The 25,740-nt window shown below is 40.6% G+C and overlaps 1 protein-coding gene across 3 annotated transcripts in view; it reads right to left on the bottom strand.

Moving 5' to 3' along the window:
* Window positions 1-25,740, bottom strand: part of TECPR1 (tectonin beta-propeller repeat containing 1) — a 28,269-nt gene extending 2,529 nt beyond the window's left edge. Inside the window, exons 1-24 of one of the 3 annotated variants that reach the window (XM_052772785.1) lie at window positions 25,625-25,740; window positions 21,035-21,267; window positions 19,138-19,320; window positions 18,497-18,619; window positions 17,711-17,836; window positions 16,019-16,193; window positions 15,822-15,922; window positions 14,254-14,355; window positions 13,712-13,857; window positions 12,313-12,836; window positions 11,319-11,464; window positions 10,202-10,357; window positions 9,525-9,674; window positions 8,745-8,902; window positions 7,270-7,397; window positions 6,883-6,985; window positions 6,096-6,192; window positions 5,609-5,688; window positions 5,224-5,280; window positions 3,517-3,691; window positions 2,174-2,309; window positions 1,734-1,826; window positions 902-1,008; window positions 311-430 (exon numbers count right to left, since the gene is read on the bottom strand). In XM_052772785.1, coding sequence (XP_052628745.1) covers window positions 311-430; window positions 902-1,008; window positions 1,734-1,826; window positions 2,174-2,309; window positions 3,517-3,691; window positions 5,224-5,280; window positions 5,609-5,688; window positions 6,096-6,192; window positions 6,883-6,985; window positions 7,270-7,397; window positions 8,745-8,902; window positions 9,525-9,674; window positions 10,202-10,357; window positions 11,319-11,464; window positions 12,313-12,836; window positions 13,712-13,857; window positions 14,254-14,355; window positions 15,822-15,922; window positions 16,019-16,193; window positions 17,711-17,836; window positions 18,497-18,619; window positions 19,138-19,320; window positions 21,035-21,265 — 3,417 coding nt within the window. In that variant the 5' untranslated portion in view covers window positions 21,266-21,267; window positions 25,625-25,740. Of the gene's footprint in view, window positions 1-310; window positions 431-901; window positions 1,009-1,733; window positions 1,827-2,173; window positions 2,310-3,516; window positions 3,692-5,223; window positions 5,281-5,608; window positions 5,689-6,095; window positions 6,193-6,882; window positions 6,986-7,269; window positions 7,398-8,744; window positions 8,903-9,524; window positions 9,675-10,201; window positions 10,358-11,318; window positions 11,465-12,312; window positions 12,837-13,711; window positions 13,858-14,253; window positions 14,356-15,821; window positions 15,923-16,018; window positions 16,194-17,710; window positions 17,837-18,496; window positions 18,620-19,137; window positions 19,321-21,034; window positions 21,268-25,624 lie in introns of those variants that run through there. The other 2 variants (XM_052772786.1, XM_052772787.1) reach the window with 2 other exon arrangements.

Raw genomic sequence — 25,740 nt, 5'->3', positions numbered from 1 at the left:
ATTTTTTAAAAAATGGTACTTACTTTACTAATTTTTCCATTATAACTTTTAAATTACCTATTTAAAATGAATACTTACCAAATGCAAATAAATTATTTCCCAGCTGTAATTGCATAACCCATTATATTAACTTAAAAGAGGAACATAAAACTGAATAACGAAGGTCAATTTCCTTTCCAAGCTTTGGAAAGCTTGCCAGCTGGAGCAGAATGTCACTTTCTAAGTGTGCCCATGGCTATTTGGATATATAACTTTTAGGCAGTGTCCTGGTTTCAGCCACGACAGGCAGTATTACACTCTCAGCACTTACCCCAATACCATAATCCCATGAGAGGCCTTTAGGTTCCATTGGCTGAACACCAGTCCGATGGCAGACAGTCCCACAGCTCAAACTATGACTTCCTTGCACTTTGTCAGCTATCACCCAGAGCTCAAGAAAGCAGAGAGAGGCAGTAAAATGTGTTCTTCATGCTGCTCTTCCCAGACATGAAAGTTTTAAGTCTGTTTGTCCACTTTCAGAAATTAGTCTTGATCTTGAATAGGCCAAAACTGCTCTAATTTAGTCAGCGAGACACCCAAACAACTAGATACCAGTGTTACAATTAAAACATTGCCAGATAGTAAGACTTGGCAGGAAAGAGATTAAATATATAAAATAGCCTCATTAAAAAAAAAAAGGAAAAAATTTAACGAGGCTTTTTACAACAAAGGGCTGGCTGTATCACTGTTTCATTGGCATGACTTTTGTCTTGCTATCAGGATTCCAGCATTTAGACAATTACCTTGTGGAATAAATTAAGTTAAACAAAAATAATTCTGAAGAACATTTAATTTAATTACAAAAGTATGTTAAGCATAATTTTTAATAAATTAATGAGATACAAGGAAGCTTAATACACACCTGGTCCAGGGGCCCTACAGACATTTTACGGATATTATTTGAAACATGATCCCAAGTAGATCCTTGAGGGTAGCTTGGTGTGATACCTTGCCGATACCAAAGATTGCCTATAAAATAAATAGTCCCAGTTATAGCTCAGGATGTCTGCTTTGTATAAAGTGCTAGTAAACAACATAACAAATCAGTAGTTAATACTTTCTGTGTTCTATGGAAATGCGTTATGGCTTTGACTAATGTGTTACAGTGAAACACAATGAAGTTCCTACTTTGGAATTTGTATTTCTATAGTTGTTCTTTGTAACTTTTCTGGAAACCAGCAAATACTTTGTTTTGTAAAATTTCTTGGGGAAAAATGTTCATATAAAGAACTATGCACTAGAGAAGTAAAACAAATTTGAGATTAAGATCTCGGAAGGAGACTGGTGCTAAGGGCTTGTTTCTTTTACAAAAGGATGCTTCATTATTTAACTTGCAATGATTTGCAACAGGAACGTGGTATTCTTCAGTTCTGCATATTCTAGGGTTTCAGACAAATCCTTCCATGCAATTCTCTTTAAGATTCATCTATCTTTTCCCCCCACCCCAAAGTAATAGCATAGATGCTGGATTGTTGCTGTCTAGGGAACTATCAGATATAACAAAAACCAAGTCTTCAAAACCAGTCATTAAGCGGGCTGCCTACTCCATCTCTTTGAATATGAAATATTACTCCTCTTGGAGCAACAGTAATCTGTCCACAGAAGCTCTGGCTTAGCCTCTCCTTTTTAAAGCAATCTGATGTATACTGATTTATTTTTTGCAACATTGATAAATAATTTTTAAAAATCCTTACCATTTTTATCCAACACGAACACGGACGTTCGTCCTACTGAGACTTGTTTTAACTTTTGTTTTTGAGGTGAAGGAATATGGTACCAACAGTCACCTAAAAGTCAGAAATACTTGAGTAAAACATTGAGAAAATGGAATTATGTAAGAGAAGTCTTGGAAATGTCTGCAGTTGAAATACATAGCTGTGCAAGAAAGCTGTGAATGACACTACACTTGATTTATTTTTACTAGCTTGTTTTTAGAAACAAACACTTGAAATCATGCAAGTGAAGAGCAAATTAACTGCTATAATAACATGAGTATTATTCATATGCAGTGTTTTGCACAGCTATTGGAAAGGACTGTGCTAAACAGATTTGTCTTTTTCATACATGGCATTGTAGTTGAGCTTACACAATGTAGTAAGATAAAGACCGTACTAAAAAAAGTCTAAGTAGTTACCTGCAGGTTTTTTTGGAGACACTGAACCCCGATAGAAGGCAGAACCATCTCTAGCAATAGCCCACACTTGGTAAAATGCTCCGATTGAGATCGAAATGAAGGGCTGATCTGTTCCCACATGCAGCCAGGATGTTCCCTAACAAATCATGGAAGATGAACTGTGAAGCAATGGTTAAAAACTCCACAACAAAATATTGTTGATTATTACCAAATGGGAAAAACCCCAGATAGTGAAAAAGATGCTGAAGAATAATTCTTACATAACTTTACAACTGAACAGAAAAAAGGTCCCTGATCCTCAAAGATATTTGTATATATAACTTTTTGAAAATAGCTATGTTGGACTATAACAGGGCCTTTTCTGCTGAAACCACTGGAATTTAGGCACCTAGTTGTCTCTGAATAGCTGGGCTAGAGCCTTTTTTTTTTTAATAATCCTTTGGTTTTGATTGCACAGAGCAATAGTCTCACAAAAATCAACTGATACAGGGCTTCAGATTCCAGAGACAGTATTCCAGTTCTTGCTGTTGCAGTGCCTTACAAATCTGTGCTACTGTAACGGTTTGAACAGGAGGGGAAAAAAAAAAAATTTCCTATAAATTTTCAACTTCTTGCAGTTTTTGTCCAAATTCCACTGAAGTGTATTTTGTTAGATTTTTTTCCTTCTTGTAAATATGGTTTAAAAATCAGTGCATATCAACCCTAATTTGGTGTTTCAGCATGTGTCTATTAGTAGGAAATAAGTATTCCTATTGAAATTACTGGGACTATTTGTCCCTTTCTCCGTACTTTACTGGACATTTGTTCATTATTTCTGTCCCAGTCCATAAAAAAGTCAAATCTGTAGGTTAGTCCAGGCCCACCTGTCTTAAATAAGCAGAGTCAGTTCCAGGCCCAGAAAACTCAATGGCCGAACTCCTGTGGATATCAACAGGCATTAGATTGGGACCTTACTTTAGAGAAACTCTATCCCTCAGCAGTTCATTTAAATGGGATACACACAATATCAACAAGTTTTAAAAAAAAAAAATAAAAAAAGCGCAACTAAGCTATCAGTGCAGAAAGTGGAAGTGCTTCATGAGAAGATAAACAGGGGCTGAGAGGGGCTTCTGCAAGTGACATGGCACCAGCTAAGATAGATTATACAAGAGAAGCGCTATTGTAAGAAATGTGGGCAGCAAACTGTGTTACAGTTGATGGACAAGGACTTTCAAATCTGGGACAGAAAAGGGAAAAAAATAACAAGGTGCTTTGAGAGAGGGCACTGCATGATTGTGTGTATGTACTTGCATAATTACATTAAATACATCAATCAGGCAGTAAAAAGAAACAGGGAGCCTTACAGCTGGATTCTGCTGTGTCACTCCAAGCCTGCAGAGCACGTCTCCTTTGTCACCGATTGCCCACAGTGCTACTGCTTCTTCACCATCTGCATCTGAACTGGGAATTATGGAGATGTCCCACAGCGTAACAGGAGGCACTTCCAGCCATGGCCCGTTGGTGACTATCTTACATTTTCTGAAGCAAAAAAACCCCAAACCCATCAGATGTATGTACTTTCTGTAACTGATTTTGTTTCACGGTCTGTTGTTGACTTCGGTGCAAACAATCCTGAAGTTTTTTCATTAAGTAGGTACAATAAGTATTAATATTTTTAATTTGAAAGGGGTTTACAAAACCCAGCCATGTTTAGTATCAGGTTTTGAATTTTGACCTACTACTGATTTCTCAAAGGTTCTGTTTTTTAAAAAAAGTTACTTTACAAAACCAAGGCCACCCAAGAAGTCCGCAGCTTGTGCTACACTGCTCCTTAGCTCTCTCAAACTCATTGGGCAACAGTTGGATAATGAGTATTTGTTCCCAAGCTGAGAATCCCACTGCAGAGAGAACTTCACACCTGGTTCATTCCTTCCTGTGTCTTGGTTAAGGGAATCATTTTACAAGTAGTTTTTTGGTGGAGCCTGTTAGAAAATTATGTAGCATCCTGAGGTAGGCAGAAATAAGGCAGCTCTAAATTAAAGAGTTGGAGGTAGATCATTCTGGGAATTTGTCTATTTTTTTTGTGGAAGCTGCAAGGAAGTAGTGCTATCTATTAGGGAAACTATTTTAGATTCTGTCATCCCAACAGCAATTTCTGTGTACGAAGAACATCCTAAAAAACTCCAGACATTCCTCCTTTCTCCAGTTCTGAAAAACTAGATCCAGCCCTGAGCTGTTCCCTATTTGTTTTCAATTTTCAACTGATAGTTAAAACTAGAGGAAATATTTAAGCTTGAGGGTATTTCTCAAGTTGCTTCTTTTATTTCAAGTCACCATTGTGATTGATTGGATGTTTTTTTGTTTTGTTGCATATCCTGGAACAACAGTTTGATGCTTCAGGACCTTACTTCAAAGATTTTTGCACAAGGACCGAAATACTAGCCTTGTAGTCTCAATAACAAACGGAACAATGCGTAACTGTAAGTTCACAGCAATTTATTAGTATAGCTGTTAGATACTCTAGTACAGAAAGCATAGGAAAGCTGCAAAAACAGCAAATGCACTTTCCCTGCTTAACAGAATAGACTAGAATATAGTGGCAGTTTGCTGTTTTCCAGATTCCACCTGAATATAGTGTACTGTGACTTAAACAGGGTTGGGATTATCTGTTGCTTAGTATGCAGTATGTGCAATTCATATGTTAAAAGTATTAATATAAAAAATATATTACCACTTGTTACAAGTGACCTAGTATGTACTAATATGCCTAGACTCTACTATTCCTTAATCATTTACCATAAGGAAAATCAGATACAGAGAATAACTAGCTGACTTTTATCTACAGATCCCACGAAATCAAACATGGTATCTACCTATAAAGGCTTAAAATTAAAGCCATAATGCTAAAGATCATCAGCTTCTCTATTGGAGATGGGTTATTTATTGCAGGTTTCTTCACTATTGCTTTTGTTGATTGGGTGATAAGACTCTTCCCCTCATAACTAAAGGAGACTTTAAAGGAACAGTTAGCATTCAAGTTAAAAACATGTATTTATATCTTAGTTCCTCACCTTGCCCAGCGCCTCCGTCGGACAAAGTCTTTCATTGTCTTGTGACCATGGTAGGACCTACCAAAACAGATTTAAATAGGTGTACATGAGGATGTCAGAGCATTTCTGATGTCAGTGTCAGCCTGAGAGCACTGTCTATGTAACGGCCCACCAGACATGCCTGCTGACTTTAAAATGCTTGAAACTATAGTTTGCTAAGTTTACCTTGCTGCCCTACCTCCCCGGCAAATTTCAGTGTTAGTATCCCCATACAAAGGGAGAAATCAAGGCATATTTGTCCCTGTTAAAGCACAGTTAATGTGCAAAATAGCAAACAAGAAGAAATGACGACTTAAGCATGGCATTTGCCTGCTAGAATTTTAGGTAGAAGAAGGTATCTGCTTACGCTGGAAAGTCTGCTGCATACTGCCAGCCTTCCCGATCAGTTCCACCTGAAGTATTAAAATCAATATACCAATCGGATACCTATTGTCAAAAGGAGACGATAAGAATAACAAGCACAATCAACACATAATGTATAATAAAAATAACCTCTTCTGCTATTTCCCTTCCACCTTTTGGAGTGCAATGACTTGCTAGAAACCTTCTTATACTTACAATATAAGTTCATACAGAAGTTCCCAAGTCTTTTTAATTCAGTTGAAGAGAAAAGGATTGGAACAGAAGTCTAAGTCCCACTAAACAAAAAATCCCACTCAATGCTTAACATTCTTTTGACTATGGAAGATTATTGCTATTGTATAAGTGGGGAAACCAAGGTTAAATATTACAATAAATCCAGGAAGAAAATCTGGGTCATTTGAGCCCAAGTCTTGTATCCTACTTGCTAAGCCTTGCCTTCTTAGTAAAAAGACTTTTAAGACAAAATTTACCCAAGACCACTGTGGAGAAGGAGGCTTGGTATTGATTTTTGTACATTCCTGCAGGCCAGATGCATCGCTCCACATGTATCTGTCTGTGGGCAGACCTCTGTGGTGAAACAGTGTACAAGGAATGCAAGGTCATTTACAACAGCGAATTTAAAAGGCGGGGGAAGAAAAGCCTATTTGTAGCACTTCCTGCTTTCATACACGAATCAGTTTTCTGTCATTAATCTCTGTATTTAGAAATACCATGCAAGTGATGAGGATAGTGGGAAAGAATCTGTACAATTGCGTCCAGTTACACCAAACTTGAGGACTACGTAAACTTTTCTCTGTAGAGTGATATTCGTCACTACTATTTAAGATTGGAAGGTGAATCTTGAGTTTCTCTGGCATAGACACCCATATACGTGCATGCTTTTTCAATAGTTCTGTTCAAATACACTATTCAAGGAACCAATGTATTTAGTACAATATGTATATGAATATATAGATCCTAATAAGAACTTTGCTGTATGGCCTTAGTAATGCAAGATGTTGCAATTAGGCACACTTTGTGCACTCACAAAGCACAAATCTGTAATGTTTTGCTATAAATGCATTTTGAATTCATAATTACAAATCTACAAAATTGAGAAACTCTGCTCCTTCCATCTCAGGTTAACAATAAATGTTGGAGGAGACTGAAAATAAAGTAACTGTAATAACTATTCTGAAAAGCTAGAACAAACCCTTTGTTTCATTTGACAGTAGTAAAAAATTACAGTAAACAAATACAATAAATTGAGTAAATAACCTGCTGCTATAGCCAGTGACTGGGTTCCACCGCTGGTTCTCATAGATGTAAACACATTTCACATCTGACTGTGTATAAATGTTATCAGCACTACTGGCCAGTCCTGTGAGAAAGAAATTATTTGGATTATAGTAAAGCTTAAAGACACTACATTTTAAATTCCAATAGCCACAGTAATATTGCTTATTATCCTATTTCTCACTCTTAAGCTGAAAATATAAATATAAAACTGCAGTACCAATTCCTTCCTGATATGTGGCCTGTTCACTGTATAACCCTACATGTTAGTTAGGCTAAAGGAAGGACAGCTGAAATAGCTTGAATAGCTGACCCAGTCAGGAAGATAAGTAAGAAATGTGTACACCGCAGTAGACCAACTGTCCATACCTTGAATGAAGCCACCTCCATATCCACCAGTATAAACCCAAGCTGTGTGATCATATCCTATGCCCCACACTATGCCTCGGTTATTGCACTCTATCAGTCGAAGATGACCTCCAACTTGACGCCAAAACCTGCCAGAAAAAGGACAACGTTTTACATTTACTCTGCACCACATCCATCAGGAATGTACACCTTCCCCTCCTACAACTCAACAATCTTAAAGACACACAACTTTATACGCTCGTTTGTTAAACCTCTGTGCAATCTGTAAGTGAAGGCAGTTGCCAGTTGAAAGCACTTCCCCTTGAACAACTACTGAAAAGTTAGCTGGAAGGAACCTGTCTGCCTCCATTTGGAATTTTCAAGCTTTGAATTATTTTACTTTCCTTTTATTTTAAGGCTTGTGGGTTTTTTTTATATATATATATATATAAAAATAAATATATATATATAAAAAATTTATTTATTTTTTAAACACTAGTTAGGATGATCTTGCTAGAATCTTTACATCTTAGTGGCCATCAACTGCCTCAGCTTTAACTTCATCTTCATTTTTTTTAAATCTAGGAATTGCCTTTATCTAACAAGAAAACAAATGATTGATTTATGTATTTGCTATGGAGCTCAGTAAAAACAAGGGCTTTAATTATTCCTATTCTCTTAATCTTTGCAGGTTAATCCTCTTCTGGGGCTTTACACAGCCAGTTGGCCATGGTATTCTTCTGGGGAAGAATGGGGAAAATAAAGAGATCGCAGAGGAGTATTTTAGTTATCAGAATGGCAGGAGATCATCTAGGTCATGGATCCCCCAAACTTAAGATGCAAGAGCACACCAGCTTTGTGATTTGCCAGATGTTGAAGGTGCTCTACCCTGAAGGAAAAGGACTAAAGGATCTCTCGGGTATTATTCAAATACACTTTGTGCAAGTAACTTGAAACTGGGGGTATTTTTTAAATTGAAGATTGGCCTTTAACCCACCAGTTCTGAGGCTGGTATTTTTTTGCTTGAAGAGTTTGCAGTACTATATTGTCATAGCTGTAATAGAAACTGTAAAGGAGCTGATCCTGGACTGTAGTGACTATGGAGGACTCAGAATTTCAGATTTCCTGACTCAGATAAAACTGAAAGCTCAAAATACCTTACAATTACAGTGATTAGGTTTACTTTTAGTCTAGGCCATCTCTTAATTTAAATAATTATGGCATTAAAGATGCACTCACAAAAAAAGGGGGATCTCAATGAGAAAGGCTTTTGAAATCACATGAATAGGTCCAGCATCTAAGAATTAAAATATGATTTGTTGAATATCTTCAGATGTACTTATGAATATGAAGGCAGCCATTAACCTTGTCACTGACAGACATCTGCAGCGTACTATACACTCCAACAGCCCATCAAAGCCACTGACTTGACATGAAAAGACAGTCTTTGCTGGATGGCATCCCATGCAGAAAGAACAGCTTCTGAAACCTCTTACATTTGATCACATGGCATCAGGTGTGGTCCGGCCTCCAGTTCAGGACTTGGCTCACTAACAAATATGTCTCCTTTACAAGTAACTGACCAAATGGCATGGTGAGAAGGAGGGCCTTGAATCCGTCTGCTTTCACAACAGGACATGTTCAGCAAAGACAGCTACAAAAAAAGTAGCAGAGAACCAAAAGCTTCTGTTTACAGTGAGAACAAAATTGCCATAGATGCTTCAGTATTACAAAATGAAATTTTACCTTTGCAGGTTCTTGCAAATCAGCAAAGGGAATTAGCAGCTTTTTCTCAAAGGCACTGGAATTCAGTGTTTTAGAAATCATTAACACAATCACTGGAACCAATGTGGTTTGCAGTATCTGATCATTATGAAGTATCTTTCAGGTCTTCCATTGCTTTAGTGTATGTATGCCTGCCTGCCTATACATAAGACCCTCTACAACAGTGACAACAGATAACAGTTCTTCTACCAATGCAGAAGAACAGACTAACTAAATTAAACTCCTAACTCATTTGCAGCCTAATCTGTATCTGGAGATAGGAAGGGAAGGAAAAACAGTATCAGTTTTACTGTGGATCAGTAAAGCATGCAAACTCCAGAGGAGATAGGAAGCCTCAGCTGCCTCTAAATAAGTTTGAACAAACTTTTTAAATACCTAAATTGTGAAAATAGCTAAGTAGCCTAGATACTGTAAATGTAATGCTGAGATTTCAGAGACTAGCTTTTGTTTTATTTCAGATATTGCTTGAAATGAAAAATTCACAGAATTACCCAATCATGCATTTCTTGCTCTGTTGTGGCTGCCAGGCGGATTGGCCATCGCTGCTTCGTCCTTTCAGGTGTATACAGTGCAAAGGAGTGTTTGGCTTCATTCAGAACTTCAACTATAATAGTGACTTCATTCAGGAACACGTGGATATACTAAGACAAGACAAAAAAAAAAAATTGCAACTAAAGCAAACTCAGATATACCTTCCTCAGAGCCAGCATTTTTGCACTTCAGGACAATGAATGAGGCATTCCTGCCAATAGCAAAGAATCAATTCTTGGTGCAGAAGGAATGGGGCTCAATCTCCAGTCCTGCACTACCTCTGATTCCTATTGCCCATATGCATTAACCCCATTTATGAAGACCCTGGCCAGCCAAGCTTGTCTCCTTCTTTACAATCAAGAACATTTTGAACTTCCAAAAGAATTCCTAATTAGAGCAAAGCAGATGGTTTAAGCAATGTGGATGGTTGCTGACTGGGTATTTCTGACGTAGTATTAACATAGCTACAGCTTAGAAAAGCTTGCAATTTGCTAGTACCTTGGGCTACATTTGAATTGGTTCCCAAAACTTAGAACAACAGCATACCATAATTTGCCTCCCTTAAGAAAACTGTTTTCCCTTCAAAGGTTTTCCTTTGCCATGTGTAACCCTCTCAAGGGTCTCAAGCTGAACACACCTTTTTCTCCTCATGATACATGTAATAGATGAACAGGATGCTGTCGCGCATTCCATCGCTCCCAGTGAACTGCTCAAGTGCAACTCGAACATCCATCCATTTATGAGGCTTCCAATTCCTCCACCATTGCAAGGTTCCAGTTTTAACCCAAACTGACTGCAATGCAAACACAAATTTACAGGAGTAAGGAAACCGCATGACTTTCTTTCTCCTGAATACTATTTTTTGTGAGCACAAGAAATCCCTGCTGCAAGTTAGTCTGTATCGTATTAGTTAATTCTGAAACAGAGTATACCAGAGCTTTCAGGAGGCTGAAGACAAAATGAAAACTGACAAAACTGGATAGAAGGGTGCTGAAATAGCATGTGTGTAACAGTGTTAACATTTCACCTCTGCAAGAATGCAGTAGCACACAGACACTAATTGACTCTAGTGTGCTCCTGTTGTAACACAACTTCTTAAAGGTTGGACTTTAAAGGTTTCTGACATAATCTTTTTAAACTTGATCAAACCCTTGGACTCCAAGTGTTTTTAATGAAATGAATTCCAGATGTCATTTGGAAATTAGCAATGAAGAGACCAAAAATGTGAATGAATCTGAAAAGAGCCATAAGGAGTCATAACAAAGGGAACATCAAACAAAAATGCTGCGATTTAAGTGCTGCTATCGATGTTTGCATCATTGTTCTATTTCTGCAAGTTACATTAATCCCTTAATGGTCACAGAGAGGGAAAGTTCACCTACTTGAGTCATTGTTTCAATTAAGAAGCCTCATCTTGTGGTGGAGTAATTCATACAATGTTCCACTGTTGCCAACATTTCCCTGTAAATTTGAGGTTTCAGTGTACTCAAATAATGCTGACCAGTGCTTTGTTTGCTCCTATACAAAACTATCAGCTAATATTTTTAGATAAAGATTGCTGCTCCGTGTTTGGTAAGCTTCTAGTTTCCTACAGGGAGCTCAGACACTGATAATCCAGGAAAGTTGTCATAGACATAAATAAGGACAAGAATATAAAGCTGACAGTTCAAATGAGTACATCAGAAATGTATTATCAATGCCCAGTATCGATAGATGTGTTTAGTAGACAAGAGATAAATGTCCTCACTGCTTACCTGCTCAATAGCCTGTTCGTAGTGCCTAAAATTCTCCAGTTCCCGCTTTGTCCTTTCACTGAGCTGCTGAAAAATCTGCTTTCGCCATGCTGCTGTCTGTGCTGGAGTGATAGACAGAGACAGAGATTGCACAGAGGATGACAAACCTAGAACAGAACCCAAACCAATAAACTCCAGTGAGCTTTCACAGTTCTGTGAAAGGTAAAACACGATGCTGCTTTGAACACTGGACTGAATCATCCCAGTCTAACATAATTTCTCTAATTATTATACTTTGGAATCAATGTATTACAGCCAAACTTCGTAAATGATGCATAGAAATGGGATCACTAGATGATCATATAGAATCTTTGAAAGCTATAACCTTTGTTGGAAGTTTTATCACTGAACTGCAAGATAATTAGGTAATACAATACATTAAGAGTTACCCTGTTACTAAATACTGGGATGCCACAGTTCATGGTTTATTTTGAAAATATTGTTATATACCACTGTCCTTCAGGAATCTAAATTCCAACTGCATCCAGTTATCAGCGGGGCTCCCATTCACAATGCCTCTGAGTAATTTCTCTATCTTAACTTTGTCTCAGTAGGAATGGTAGGAGCAAGGCAGTTATTTGTGGCATCTACATCTCTCAAGAGAGCCCTTTTCACTGCTTTCAGTTACTGTTCAGTGATATTATGGGTTTTGCCTGAAGTAGCAGTTTCAGTGTAATTAAAAATGAGATACAGATCCAGCACAGATTATTTTACAAAATTCTTACAGAAAATCAGAGAACTGTCACCTTTACATTTATATATCTCAATCCCAAAGTGCTGTACAGCTAAATACATGCAGCACTATCCTCAGACATGGAGTGTATTAACAAACTGCAATAAGAGTAGATAGGTTATCAGAAGTTTTGCACCATGGTTTTATTCAAAAAAACCCCCAAACCAACATTTTTCTTGGGAGCACTGGGAATTAGGGTCTGTTGTGGTGACTGGATAGTACCTGATGGAACAGTGAACCATTTCAATGGGCTGTGCAAATCTACAAGACAGCCTCCCCCAGACACCCAGGCCCACAGTGGGTGCTCATCGGCTTCGTACTGTTCTTCAGCTCCCACTGAGAACATGCCAAGGGAAGACAGGCTGGATGTTTCTGCAAAGGTGCTGACGGAGAGGACTGGATGCTTTTGGGCCTCCTTCAAGTCAATGTTTGTCCACTGCAGTTCTGCAGAAGGATTTGGGTTTGTAGATTTATGCATTTCAAGATTAGCTTTCTCATTACTAGTCGAAGCAACAGTAGCTTCTCCTTGATCAGAGTCCAGGGGATCCACAGTCAAATTTGCACATATTTCTGCTGTCTGGTTGCCTGAGCCTTTACCACTGCTGCTGGCTGCAGCTCCCATTGGGAGAGTGTTGGCAAGGTTCATGGGTACACTTGGAAGGTCTGTATCAGAGGAAGTATCTGCATCACCCTGAATGATCGCGTGCGTTTGGTTCTGAATATCATCAGTAAAGAAACAGCCAGCACTGAAGGACAAATAGATAATTAATTAACTATCATTGAAAACATTATAAATTAGCACAGGCCTAAGACCACAGACATACAGAAATCAACCTAGTGTTTCAGCTTTAGGAGAGAAACAGCAGACTTCTTTTCGAAGGTCAAACTCTGTCATCAAGGGAAAAGAGTCTAACAAACACAAATCTGGCAGACCAGTCTAGTAAATCTGAAACATAGGACGATCTTTCATTGATCTTTTCAAACAATCAGTGGTGTCGGCTGCCTACAACTCTCAGGAAAACACTGAAGCAACATCACATTTTCTGGATATGAAATAATGAATAGGATTTTTTAAAGCCCATTATTAACTTTATGATTTTTGTCTTAGCTAGAGAGGGCTTCTACTCAAGAGCACACTCTGACTGAAACAAGTAGCTTCTGCAGCACTCCCAGCTTCATTGGCATGTCTTGCACAGCCAAGAGGCCAGCAGTCAGCAGGGAGTTACTGATTTAATCTCTCTAGGAAGGGAAATGTATAGTGACATTCAAGAGAAGGATAATTCCTAAGTAGAGTTGACACTCCTTCATGGTATTTCACAGGTAACATTTTCTCTTATTAGAGACTAATTCCAGATAGTGATAGTAAAGCCCAGAGAAACACACTTTACTGCAAGCATGCAGTGAATTCCAAAGTGGGAGCTTCAGTTTCTACTCCGAGTGCAACAACTGCTGCTTATTGTTAATTTTAATGGCAAAAACTATGAATGCTTTTTGGCATACATAATGATTAGAGATGCCTTCCGCACTTCTCCCTGTCTGTACCACTTGAATGTAAAGAAATAATCTTCTAGCATTGAAACTCTTGGCATACAAAGTCTTGAGCAGGTATTTTAATAAGTACCTGAGCAGACTTGTTGAGCTCCCAGTCTGAGATCTGTCACTCTCTCGGCCAGATACAATTGCCTTCCATGTCTTCCCACTGAGCTCACTTGGTGTGACACCTTGACGAAAATAAATTGCTCTGTCATCGCAGCCGATTCCCCAGACCTAGGGAGGGAAAAGGCTTTGTGACGGAAATTGCATGGAATGCAGGTAGATACCAGTTACAGAAGGGTGCAGTGGCGGAAAATACAGCACAAAAATCTGCTGGACACAGCTTTTTCCTTTTGAGTTCTTTCTTAATGCTGATACTCTAGATGCAGTCTAAAATTCTGTACCATCCAGAGAAAACCATTTGCAGCTGAATGTGCCATACAAGTGACATGCTGACTGTCCATCTTCTGGTGAAGAATTCAGCCACGCATGCCTTCCTAGCAGTTCAAGCACATGGACCTCTTGTTCAGCTGTTCATATTGGCACTGCTGACAGTCCTCACCACGTATGAATACTGCCTCTACAAAGTGGAACATAAATATTCTCATATTTGGTATACAGCTGTCTTACCTGGTTATTTAAGCCTACAGTTACCATCATCATTTCTCCAACCATTTCAATCCAGCTTGTTCCACAAGGATTATGTGAGTTCACTCCTCTTCTAAACCATACCTGCAACAGCAATAAGTCTAAATTTTGCTGCTTCTGCATTAGCAAGCAGACAGCTGGAATTTAGTTTCTTGAGTGGATTAGTCTTAATCTCTAATACTGACTTGCCGCATTGCCTTAAGAAGTCTCTTACCTCCTTGGTTCTTTTTCTTTATCAGGCAAAGATAAAATAATTCTCTTAATAGTACCCAGACTGTGTGTCCTTGTGACTAACTACAGCCAGAACAGCGCACAGGGAGACTTTTTGTTATGACTTTCTGTGACAGAGTTAGTTTCTCTGCCATTGGAAAAATACTTTCTATTACATGTCAATTGTCGGCTATTTTTGGTCACTCTGAACGGGCTTCTAAATAGCGTTCTTGTGTTCAAACCCTAGAATAGAAGCAGGGCTGACGGAGGGAACTGTCAGAGGGATCTTTTCAGTGGTACAGCTCTTTGAATTGTCTCCCCTTAGATTAGTCTTTCCAAATCCAAAGTGTCTGTGGGCTGGGTACCTGGAAAAATTTCCATCCTTATTTAGCATATAGTGGCAAGCAGCTACTTTAGAAGTTGTTGGTTGAATCACATAACAAACAGTGTACTTGACTATCTTGTGGCAGATCTGAAGAAAAACATGCTAGCTTATCTACATTTATTGTAGTGGTTTTATTTGGCAGATGTAGCAGGCTGGACACAGTCTGTTACCATGGCTCAGCTGACAAGTAGTAACTCATTAAACCAGAGTAACTCAATTACTTAAAACTGCTATACACGCACAGAATTCATCTATGGTTTTGAATTCAATATGTAGGGATTTGATTGCCACCAGCACAAAAGCACTCTGGCACATTCTTTGAGACTTCAAGACTTTCAAGACCCTCTGCAAGGAGCAGGGAGTTGGACTCGATGATCCTAATGGGTCCCTTTCAACTTGAGATAGTCTATGATTCTAAGTTAAAACCCCAGTAAGAAAGTAATCACACATACACATAACAGATACGTCACTTAATAAATAAACCCCCCCTATATTAAAAGGCTGATAAAGAAGAAAGAGTTACAGTAGGAAGACAAAAAATAGGATCATATAGAAAAGTGTAGGTGAAAATATTCCTCATGCCGCTTTTGATGTAACCTTCAGACCATGTGGAAACAAGACTGAGCAGCTAGGAGTCCCTTCAATTTTGATGCTTAATATCCTTTAGAAGTAGGCCCCTTATTACATCCCCACCCACCTCCACACCTGTCTGACTTGGATTTAGAAAATTCCTTCCAAGAGAAAAGCAGAAAGTCTTCCTTAAATTAAACGCAACTATGTATATCACAAACCACAGGGCATTCCCATACACAGCAAGGAGAACTGTAATTCCCCAAACCATGGGGATAGTGAGTCCAAATCACCAATGTTTCCTATGAAAGTTACATGCCTGTTTGAGAAAAGTAGATAGAAAAAAGGGAAGAAAAAAACAGAACCAGAGCATGACACCTCTTACTTTTCTATCCTTTGTAACACACCACACCACATCAACACCCACAGAGACATGCATAATCCCATTTTCAGAGCTTGGAGACTCCACAATACTCCAGGAAATTCCTGCAAGAAACAAAACCCAGAAGGCATTGTAGGTTAGGTTCTTATTCAACACTATACAATTCAAAGGGGTTTACAGCTAAATTTAACAAACTTTACCTTGAGGGTTATTCCTATCAATTCCTTCTCTCACAATAGCTTGCCCTTCCCAAAGAGTTGCCCAAAGGAGGTCATATGGTCCACAGCTGATCTGTACAACTTCACCAGGAGTGGTGATTAAGGACCACATGGAACCTTCTGGATTGTGATGGCAGACATTTTCTCTGTACCATACCTAGACAAGTTTAAAAAAAAAACCAAAAACTTAGAAAAATATTGCTACAACAATGAAACCATTGAGACAAGCATGAAGACAAACTGGAAAGAACAGTCCTCCTTTAACAACAGGATTTTTTTATGCAGTGTATGCACTCTGACCTTTAAAGGTTTTTTTTGATGTTGATTATGCAGTTGAAGAGTATTTCCTTATGTACTAAGGGAGGAGGCTTTTCTACAGACTAGCTTTTATGATGGAAGCAAATCTGGATTGGGTATAGTAACCTATTGCTGCAAGTTCTGTGTATATTTCAACATTTAAAAAACATTTCAGTGTACTTCAGGGCATGTTATATAAATAAAGAATGAACAAATATATAACACAAAAATGTCACTGTTAGATGATAGCCCAACCTCACTTTCACTGAACAGAGCTTGCCACAATATGGGTAAAAAATTCCATTCTCTGTGCAGCCTTCAGTGACATCCAGTCCATTTGCTAGTCTTGGTCCTACAGCCTGTGCACTTTTCTATAGATCAGTCAAAATAGGAAGGTCAAACATAGAAAGCATCCTGCGGTAGTTGTACAAGTGCTCCAAAACATGACTGCTGAGTGCTAAATCCTCATTTTTAGAAATACTTCTATTTCTCTGGGGACTTTTACTTGGGAGATGAAAGCATTTTACAGTATCAGTCAAGTAAGCCTGTAGAGTGGGATGCTTGTCACTTATTACTGGGAGGTATAAGGCATAGGGAATTTTATTTTAAACAATTTAACCAAGATTACTTGCCTCTCCAGGCAGTGCCAAGTGTGACTGAAATCTCAGACTATCTGTTAAAAGTCTTACCTTCTTCCCTGTGAGACCACAAGTTAGAAATTGTCTAGAGACAAAGGAATGTCAGATACATGCTTTAAGGATGAAGAAAGGAAAGCAAGAATCAAATCTTTACAGCACTGAGCAAAAGAAAAGAGGCCTTATGGTAGGCCTAAAAACAACAACAAAAAAGAAAGTTTAGTTTTCAATAGAAAATAAAATGAAAACATTCCAGAGCTAGATTCCACATTGCCAAGTCAGGAGGTTACCGTTTTCTGATCAACAAGTCTTAGAAAACCATTTTGTAAACTCTTCCTTGAATCATTCCTGACTCTCCGCCCCACAGACACAGCACAAGGCTTTGCAAGAATCTTTATCAGGTTTTAAGGCTCCTTCTCTTTGTTACCAGTGCCATAGTCTGCATTCTGGGCATTTTTCAGGATATAAGACACTACTCATCCCGAGTTTTTAAGATTCACCTGTTTATAGAGGTTTAAGGCTTCTGTGAAACAGGAACCCTATGAGATACTAAACCCTTCCATTTACAACACAAATTGTTACATAATGTAGTCCCAAAACAGCTTTTACATCCTCTGCCAGATGCACAAACAGCGTATTTCCTTACCAACACAAGACCATAACAAACCTGCCTTGCTTTAAAAGCATTTAACTTCTTTTCAGTAGTAATTTATATTAGAAAACTTAGGGAACACGCACATACCTTTCCTTGTAAAGAAACTGCCCATACCGATAAACGGCCAAGAGGCTCATCGGTGATTTCCCATCCTCCAATGGAGATGTCATTGAAAGGGTCTGGCAACTGATCTGGATCATCATGTGATACAATCTGAAGCAAAGAGAAAGAAGATTGAGAAGAGAAGACAGTGCAAATAGATAGGTGATTTGGCTGGTGGCCTAACTTGTTTCTTGCAGATTGGTTTACGTATCGCTTACTAAAGTGGCTGAGCATGGAGATTCTTCCTCTCATTCAAGGCTGCTACATGCAGAGAGAGGGGAAACGCTGCTGAAGCAGCACAAAGAAGTCTGTGTTTCATCCCCTAACTAAAGGAAATTTTTACTCACAGAACAGTGCATACAGACGTTCTTTGAATTGGAAAGCTGGAACATCACAAATTAAAAGTTTTTGTACATTCTTAGGATGGAACAACAATTATTAAAGGACAGTTATTCATCCAGATAAAGGACACAGCTGGTGAATGATGCTAGACAGGTGCCACCTCGAAAGACAGTGCTTTGTCAAACAACCAAAGGAAGTTAAAAAGTTGGTTTGAAATTTGCAAAGGAGCTGAGCATCTATCTCCAACTGCATTGCTATGAGATCTGGCATCTTATTACCACAGGTTTCTATGAAAAATCCCAGCCTTCCATTTATGCTTGCAAAAATTACACGTTGGAAGTCAAGGAATCCAGCCTACAAAGCAGTGATAAAAAAATTAGTTTCTCTGCGCTTATAATTGATCATTTCAGAAAATCAGATATTCAGAACCTTCGCCCAAACGTCCCGTGATTTGTATCTCCTGTATCTGATCCACCTTCTGCGTCTGACACAAGAATTCCATTTCTTATCCTTTGTGTAGGTGCTGGGGAAGTCTATGGCATAAGTCCAGCCCTGCAAACAGAGGTTTTCTTGTATGAAAATCAGGACCAAAGGAAAGCTTGAAATCATAACTCGGAGCAATTCTGCACAAGAGTCACTCCTACAAATACAGCACAAGTTACTGTGCATGTCTCAACAGCCCTGATTAACAGATCAGCTAATTCCATGAATGATTTATGACTCTTGTCCAAATTCCTCTCCATGATACACACAGAACAAACAAGACACAGTAAAGCATTTTACTTTCTTCATAGTAAAGATCTTAAATAACAATGGCATCCAGTTGCCAGCACTTCGTGGCCTGATCAAAAGAAAAAAGCTTCTATAGAAGCTCCTATAGACTTCAAAAGCCTTCAAACAAGATCCTTTCTTGTGTTGTATTATAGTTGAGCTATTTCCCAGAAAGAAGTAGCTATGGGAATTTAAGTGCCTTGTATTTTTACAGACCTTTTACACTTCTATAAAAGTGCCTTTTATTTTAGAGAGTAAGGATTCCCAGAATAGATCTCTTTTTGGTGTTGTTCACCTACCCCTTTCTCTGTTGGTTCCCCTCCAATATTTTCATCCACATACCAGTCAGACTCCCACTCCCAGTGTGGTGAAGGCAGTGTGAAACTATCAAGCTGCTGATGTTTTAGCCCGCTCACATCACTCCACTGCCAGCGGTCACTGGGCAGTAATTTCTCACAAAAGCCACCAACTGGATTCCAGCGCTGCCAGAAATAATAAATAAAATATTTTATTTGACATCACATTGTCTCATTGGACATCTAAAGGGAATCATCAATGACACATTTCTTATTTTCTGCAGTAGAAGAGGAATAAATTCCTGGGGTGAACGAGAAAGTGTTCACACTGTAAGCCCCTACCTAACATAGTCTTGGAGGAAGCTTTTTTAAGTATCAAAGAAAGGCTGACTGCAGAGCTAGTCCCAATGAAGTCATTTTCAGCTACATAAATAGGAGCAACTGATGATGTATTTTACTACTAACAGTGCTTTTTTTCTTTGGTGATGTATGGCATCATGATACTGCAGCATTAGGATAATGCTATATAGATGGCCTTGGGATCTCTAATCTACTCCCTGTGAGAAAGACGATTAGTATCCTGCCTACACTAGAAAAATAGCATAGCTTCTGTGCCAGAAACTATGTCAAGATAACTATATCAGTAAATCTTCTCTGTATCTTGTGTTATACCAAGAGGGGTTTTTTTCCAAATCTGGCTTTAATCAGTTACAGAACAAATAACTTACTAGGGTTTTTGCCAATGCAGCAGTGAATTTTCTTTTTTTCCCCACACGCTTACCTGCTCTAGACATACTGGCAAAATTTGTCATATAATACTGTCTTACATTTTAGGGTACGTGGAAAATGACTGGTTCAAAAATCCTTCTATAATTTTTATGCAAAATATTATTTACTTTTACTAGGAATCTGGCAAAATTGCTTTGCACATTATCTGTAAACTATTTGAGTTTAATTTTGTCGTTGTTAGCTCTTGCAGAATATTTCCTTTTGTGCTTTCTAGTATTTTGCTTTCCATTTTTTTCATAGCCTAGAACAAACAAAACAAAAGTTTTAAAATAACAATAAAATAAAATTTAAAGTTTTGCATTTTTAGAGAACATCTTTACATAACAAAAGGAACACTCTTAAATGGCTGGAAAGTTGTATCAATGTTAAATAATGTATAAAATTAATTTGTAGTATTTTTACCCATGCAGATAAGTTAATGTCTTTTCTCAACTTATATTTATCCCATTGCTCGTTAGAAATCAGAGAAACGTGCTCAAGAAAATCCTTCAGTTTTCTCTCTCAAATAACTTTTGGTTAACTTAAAAACAAAATAGATAAATTTCCTTTAAAATACTATTTTAAAGACATCCTTTTGAAGTACATCATATAGGAAGGATCATCTTAACACTCCTATGCAAAAAAGCTGGAAACATTGTACTTTAATGGAGAGTTATGCCTTTATTAGAGGTCTCTGAAACTCTAAAAAATAGCATTTTCTTAAGAATAGTGTATTTCTGATAATGTATCTTTGTTGCCTGGAGGTTACACTGGACATTTTCTGAAGGGGATTGTGTATTTGTCACTAAGGAAAGGAAAACATCAGGTGAAAAGGGTGAATGTTGCAGTCTGCAATGGCTTACATAAAACAGGCCGAAGTACACACTAGCATTGCTTTTGGTAAGAGTAGGGAAGTATAACCTTCCTTTGGGAATTAAAATATTAAAAGAATAACCTGCTGTTTGGCACATATATACTCTTCAGAAACAGCAGGTAGGAAATGAAAACAAATAAAACCAAACAATCTTGATGTGAGAAGAACATGCAGAGACAGCTGATGTATGGATTTGCTATCATTCCTTTCTGCCACAAATATGTGGCGGTGTGATAGAGGTACCGTAACATGTCATACCTGATTCTCATAGGTTTCTTCCTGGTACCTAATAGGAAGGTCAGCCGAGAACACGTAGGTGTATACTTGATGATCACAGGCTATTCCCCAGCAGCACTGTTTGACAGCAGAGACCCGTTTGAATTCCAGCTGTGTGTCCTTACAGAGCTCCCAGTACTGGCCAACAGTAGACAGAGTGTAAACCCTCCCAAAAATGTCAACAGCCCACAAAAGGGAACTGGGCATGGCCATGTCTGAAAGGCAAAAAGGAGGCATTAATGGAAATGACAGTTTTAAAAAATGAATCTTGAACCTACTGCAGATCAGTCCTGCTCTGAGCCATCATCAGTCAAATTAAATAAAGATGTAAAGAATGATCTTTTAAAAAGAGTCCATGCAAAGCTGGCAGACAGATCTCCTTCAGTCAGAGCTGTGCAGTTACACCTCTTAGATGGCTCTGAAAAACCACATGAAAGACCTTGCTAGCGGCACACTATTGCCCATCCTACAAGAGCTCACAACATTAATAGGACAGCTCTGGCAGGAGTCAACACTGAAGTGAGATGAAGTAGCATGAACCATTTTATAGCAGGCGGTTTCACTCTCAAGAGCTGGTAATGCTGGTGGTGCTACATACACCGCTCATCTCTGTTCCACAAAGCCATGATATCTTACGATATCTCCTTCTCGGCCTCCTCTTGGTGTATGCCAACCTAGCTACAGAGGTGCAAAGGAAAAGATGTGAAAGAGAGCTTCTCCACAAGCACATGTCTAGTTTTAATCCATGGACAGTGTATTGGGTTTGTGTGGCAAGCTTTCGGTAGCAGGGAGGCTACAAGAGTGGCTTCTGTGAGAAGCTGCTAGAAGCTTCCCCTATGTCCGACAGACCCAGTGTCAGCCGGCTACAAGACGGACCCACTGCTGGCCAAGGCTGAGACCATCAGCGATGGTGGTAGTGCCTCTGGGATAATAGATTTAAGAAGGGGAAAAAAAACCTGCACAATTGCAGCTGGAGAAGAGAGGAATGAGAACATGTGAGAGAACCAGCCCTGCAGACCCCCAGATCAGTGAAGAAGGAGGGGAGGAGATGCTCCAGGTGCCGGAGCAGAGATTCCCCTGCAGCCCATGGGGAAGACCATGGTGAGGCAGGCTGTCCCCCTGCAGCCCACGGTGGAGCAGATATCCACCTGCAGCCCGGGGAGGACCCCACGCCAGAGCAGGTGGGTGCCCAAAGGAGGCTGTGACCCTGTGGGAAGCCCGTGCTGGAGCAGGCTCCTGGCAGGACCTGTGGAGAGAGGAGCCCACGATGGAGCAGGTTTTCTGGCAGGACTTGTGGCCCCGTGGGGGACCCACGCTGGAGCAGTGCGCTCCTGAAGGACTGCACGCTGTGGAAGGGACCCATGCTGGAGCAGTTCCTGAAGAACTGCAGCCCGTGGGAAGGACCCATGGTGAGGCAGTTCATGAAGAACTGCAGTCCTTGGGAGAGACCCCACGCTGGAGCAGGGGAAGAGTGTGAGGAGTCCTGCCCCTGAGGAGGAAGGAGCAGCAGAGACAATGTGTGATGAACTGACCCCAACCCCCACTCCCCATCCCTCTGTGCCGCTGTGGGGGAGGAGGTAGAGAAAATCAGGAGTAAAGTTAAGCCCAGGGAGAAGGGAAGGGTGGGGGGAAGGTGTTTTAAGATTTGGTTTTATTTCTCATTATCCTACTCTGACTTGCTTGGTAATAAATTAAACTAATTTCCCCAAGTCAAGTCTGTTTTACCCATGACAGTAATTGGTGAGTGATCTCTCCCTGTCCTTATCTTGACCCATAAGCCTTTTGTTATATTTTCTCTTCCCTGTCCAGCTAAGGAGGGGAGTGATAGAACAGCTTTGGTGGGCATCTGATATCCAGCCAGGGTCAACCCACCACAGACATATTACCTACCGCTGCCAGGAAACCTCTTTCCAAAGCATTCTGGTGACCACTTTAGGATCTGATCTTTATTTAATATACATAGGTATGATATTTATTTAAGTATACATAGAGTGTGGTATGACAGCAGAGACCTGGTTGAGTTCCATTCCAGTTTTATCACTAACCTGCCATTTTCTGGGCACTGCAGCCCCACCCTTCATGGAGGGATCAGCATTTTATGTGAGGTAGGCGTACACCAGTCCTTTTAGAAGTCAAGAAAGGCCAGCCTATTTCTGTCACTTGGCCTTCTGGGTGCCAGTAAACTGAAGAAATTTCAGTTGTTCTGTATGTCTGACAGTCAGAACTACTGATGAGTATTTTGAACTTTGCCTCCAATTCTAGTAGCTGTGCAGTGGGGGACCAGGTGGCAAAAGGTAGAAAAGAGGACTCCGATCCAACGCAATGAAAGAAAAGAGAAATCGTGGCTTGGAGTCATCATGGAACACTGCTTCTTCATTGTCAAACAGCAACTGTGCTTTCAACACAAGGGCCTAAGGAAACTTGCCTGCCTGCTTTCTGACTGATAATAAGTGGTGGTACAGAGGGATTAACTTGTACAGCGTGTCTGAACGGTGGAAGTGAAACTGCAGAGAATCTGGAAACAGCTAGGCCAATGTCAAAGAACAGCACAGTAAATTCCCATGGGATCCCAGGGAAGATGTTGCAGAATTCTTTGATTCCTAGAACTGCTGCTGCTAAGTACTTAAAAACCTGGATCCAGGAGGTAACTAACAAGTAACAATGAGAAGAAAATTTATAGCAGCCGAGAATGACCAAGGCCAGGGGAAGGTCACAAGCAAAATTCTCCTATTAGTTGTGGCAGCATAACTGTGATGAATCCTCTAGTTTTTACTTTTGGGTTTTATTTTTTTTCTTTTCCATTGTTGCTGGGAGTATGAAGGCATATATTATGGCCTTTGTCTGCTCTTGGACCAGCCATTTATCTTCTTTATATGCTGCCTTTCTACATTAGTAAAAGTAGGATAGTACAGAAGGACATAATGTGGAAAAAATGGAATGGAACCAAGTGAAGATGACATGAAAATTATAACGTGTGTACCACTGAGGAAATAAAGGCCATGAAAATAAGCCTTTCAGTATTAGCACTTAAAATTCTGCAAAACAGTCTTTATAACAAAGGAAAATATTATGCATTTAATCTTAAGCAACCAGAATGCCAGTGAGTCTGGAGTAAAGGAAACATTATGGATAATGCAATGAAGATATTTACCTAGCCAGATACATAGAAAAGTGATGCTTGGGTGTGTTAAAGCTGGGCAAATACACAAATGAAGGCCCATACCTAGAATCACAGTCCAGGCAGGCAGAAGAGTACCTGGAACAGTCCAGAAAGAGGTAGTGAAAGTTCCAGAGATTATGAAGTTAGGAAAAATATAGATGGGACAGAATTAAAATAATCCAGGCAGATGCAACTGGATTAAAATACTCAAGGTGGCCAAGGTAAGTGAGAGTTTCTGCATATTCCTTCTTCTGAACTTTTAAGACAGAGTGTTTGGAGAATTATGGGAAAATCCCAAATGCATTTGGGATTATAAACTACTTTTAAGACTTCAGTTGAGGCCCCTTTGCACTGGTTGCGCTGCTGAAGATGAAGACAGATGTTGATTGATTTTGAAGGATGCTCAGTGTTTGTGGCTCCCATGCATTTCAGTGAATGCAGAAGTCGCCTAGTATTTGCAGGGGACTGGAGAAAATCAGACCCACACCTGCTTAATTCTTCCTCATCCCTCAGCTCAGCCAAGCAATTTCTGATAGAACTAAAACTACTTAAATGAAGATGCTATGTTGTCAATTAAAATTTCCGGCTGCCTGGCGTAACACCGACTGCTACAAAATTCCAGAAAAATATCCCAACTCCCTGCACATTATAAAAGTAGTGAAGTTCCTCAGGAGGGGGGACGTGCCCCTGCCTTCAGACCGTGGCCGTGGCAGGATCCCGCGGGGCTGAACCACCCCGGGACCTACCGTGCTCCAAGAGAAAACGCACACAGACAAGCTTAGCCTCCATTTCCAACGAACAACGGATAACGGCAAGCTCACCCCACGCTCGTACGCACTGCTTTATACCCGCGGGGACCTCTCAAACCGCTCTACGAACCTCACAAAGCGTAAATCGCCCCCGGGAACGGCCCGCGCTGCCGGCAGCGGAGGGCGCACGCCGCCTTTCCAACCGGGCACGGAGGCCCGACCGGCTTAAGAGCCCCGCGGGGCGGGGGCGCCGCCTGCGCGGGGGCCGGGGGGCTGCTCGCCGGCGGGGCCGGCCCTCGGGCCGACATGGCGGCCGGTCAGGGCGCCCACTCCCCCGCACAACGGAGGCCGAGGTCTCCGGTGGCGGCGGTGCAAACCCGCTGCCCGAAAACGCCCCGCGGACACCCCCCCCGCACGCCTTCGCCAGGGGGTGTCTGCGCAGAGGCGCCGGCACCTCCCCACGGCCCCATTCACTCGGGAGCCGCCGGGAAAGGCGGCAGGGAGCGCAGGGACACGGCGGGGGCTGCGCCAGGCCCAGCGGCGGCCCGGTCTCCGACCGTATCTGCGCTACCCTGCCCGCCGCCCCACTCCCAGCGGCGGCACAGGCTGACAGCGAGCGGCTCTACCCGAGCCCGGCCCCCCACCCCGGGGCTCGCCCCTCACCTGCCTCCCGCCGGCCGCGCCTCTCCTCTCCGCTCCCGGCGGAAGGAGCCTCCGCGCCGCTGCGGGGCCGCCTCGGCGGGGCGGGGCGGGGCGGGGCGCGGAGGCTGCGGCCGGCG

Source organism: Harpia harpyja, chromosome 21 (genome assembly GCF_026419915.1).
Source record: "Harpia harpyja isolate bHarHar1 chromosome 21, bHarHar1 primary haplotype, whole genome shotgun sequence".
In the NCBI taxonomy this organism is placed as follows: Eukaryota; Metazoa; Chordata; class Aves; order Accipitriformes; family Accipitridae; genus Harpia; species Harpia harpyja.
Note: the sequence above shows the minus strand (reverse complement) of the source record. Positions and strands in the feature narration are given on the sequence as shown.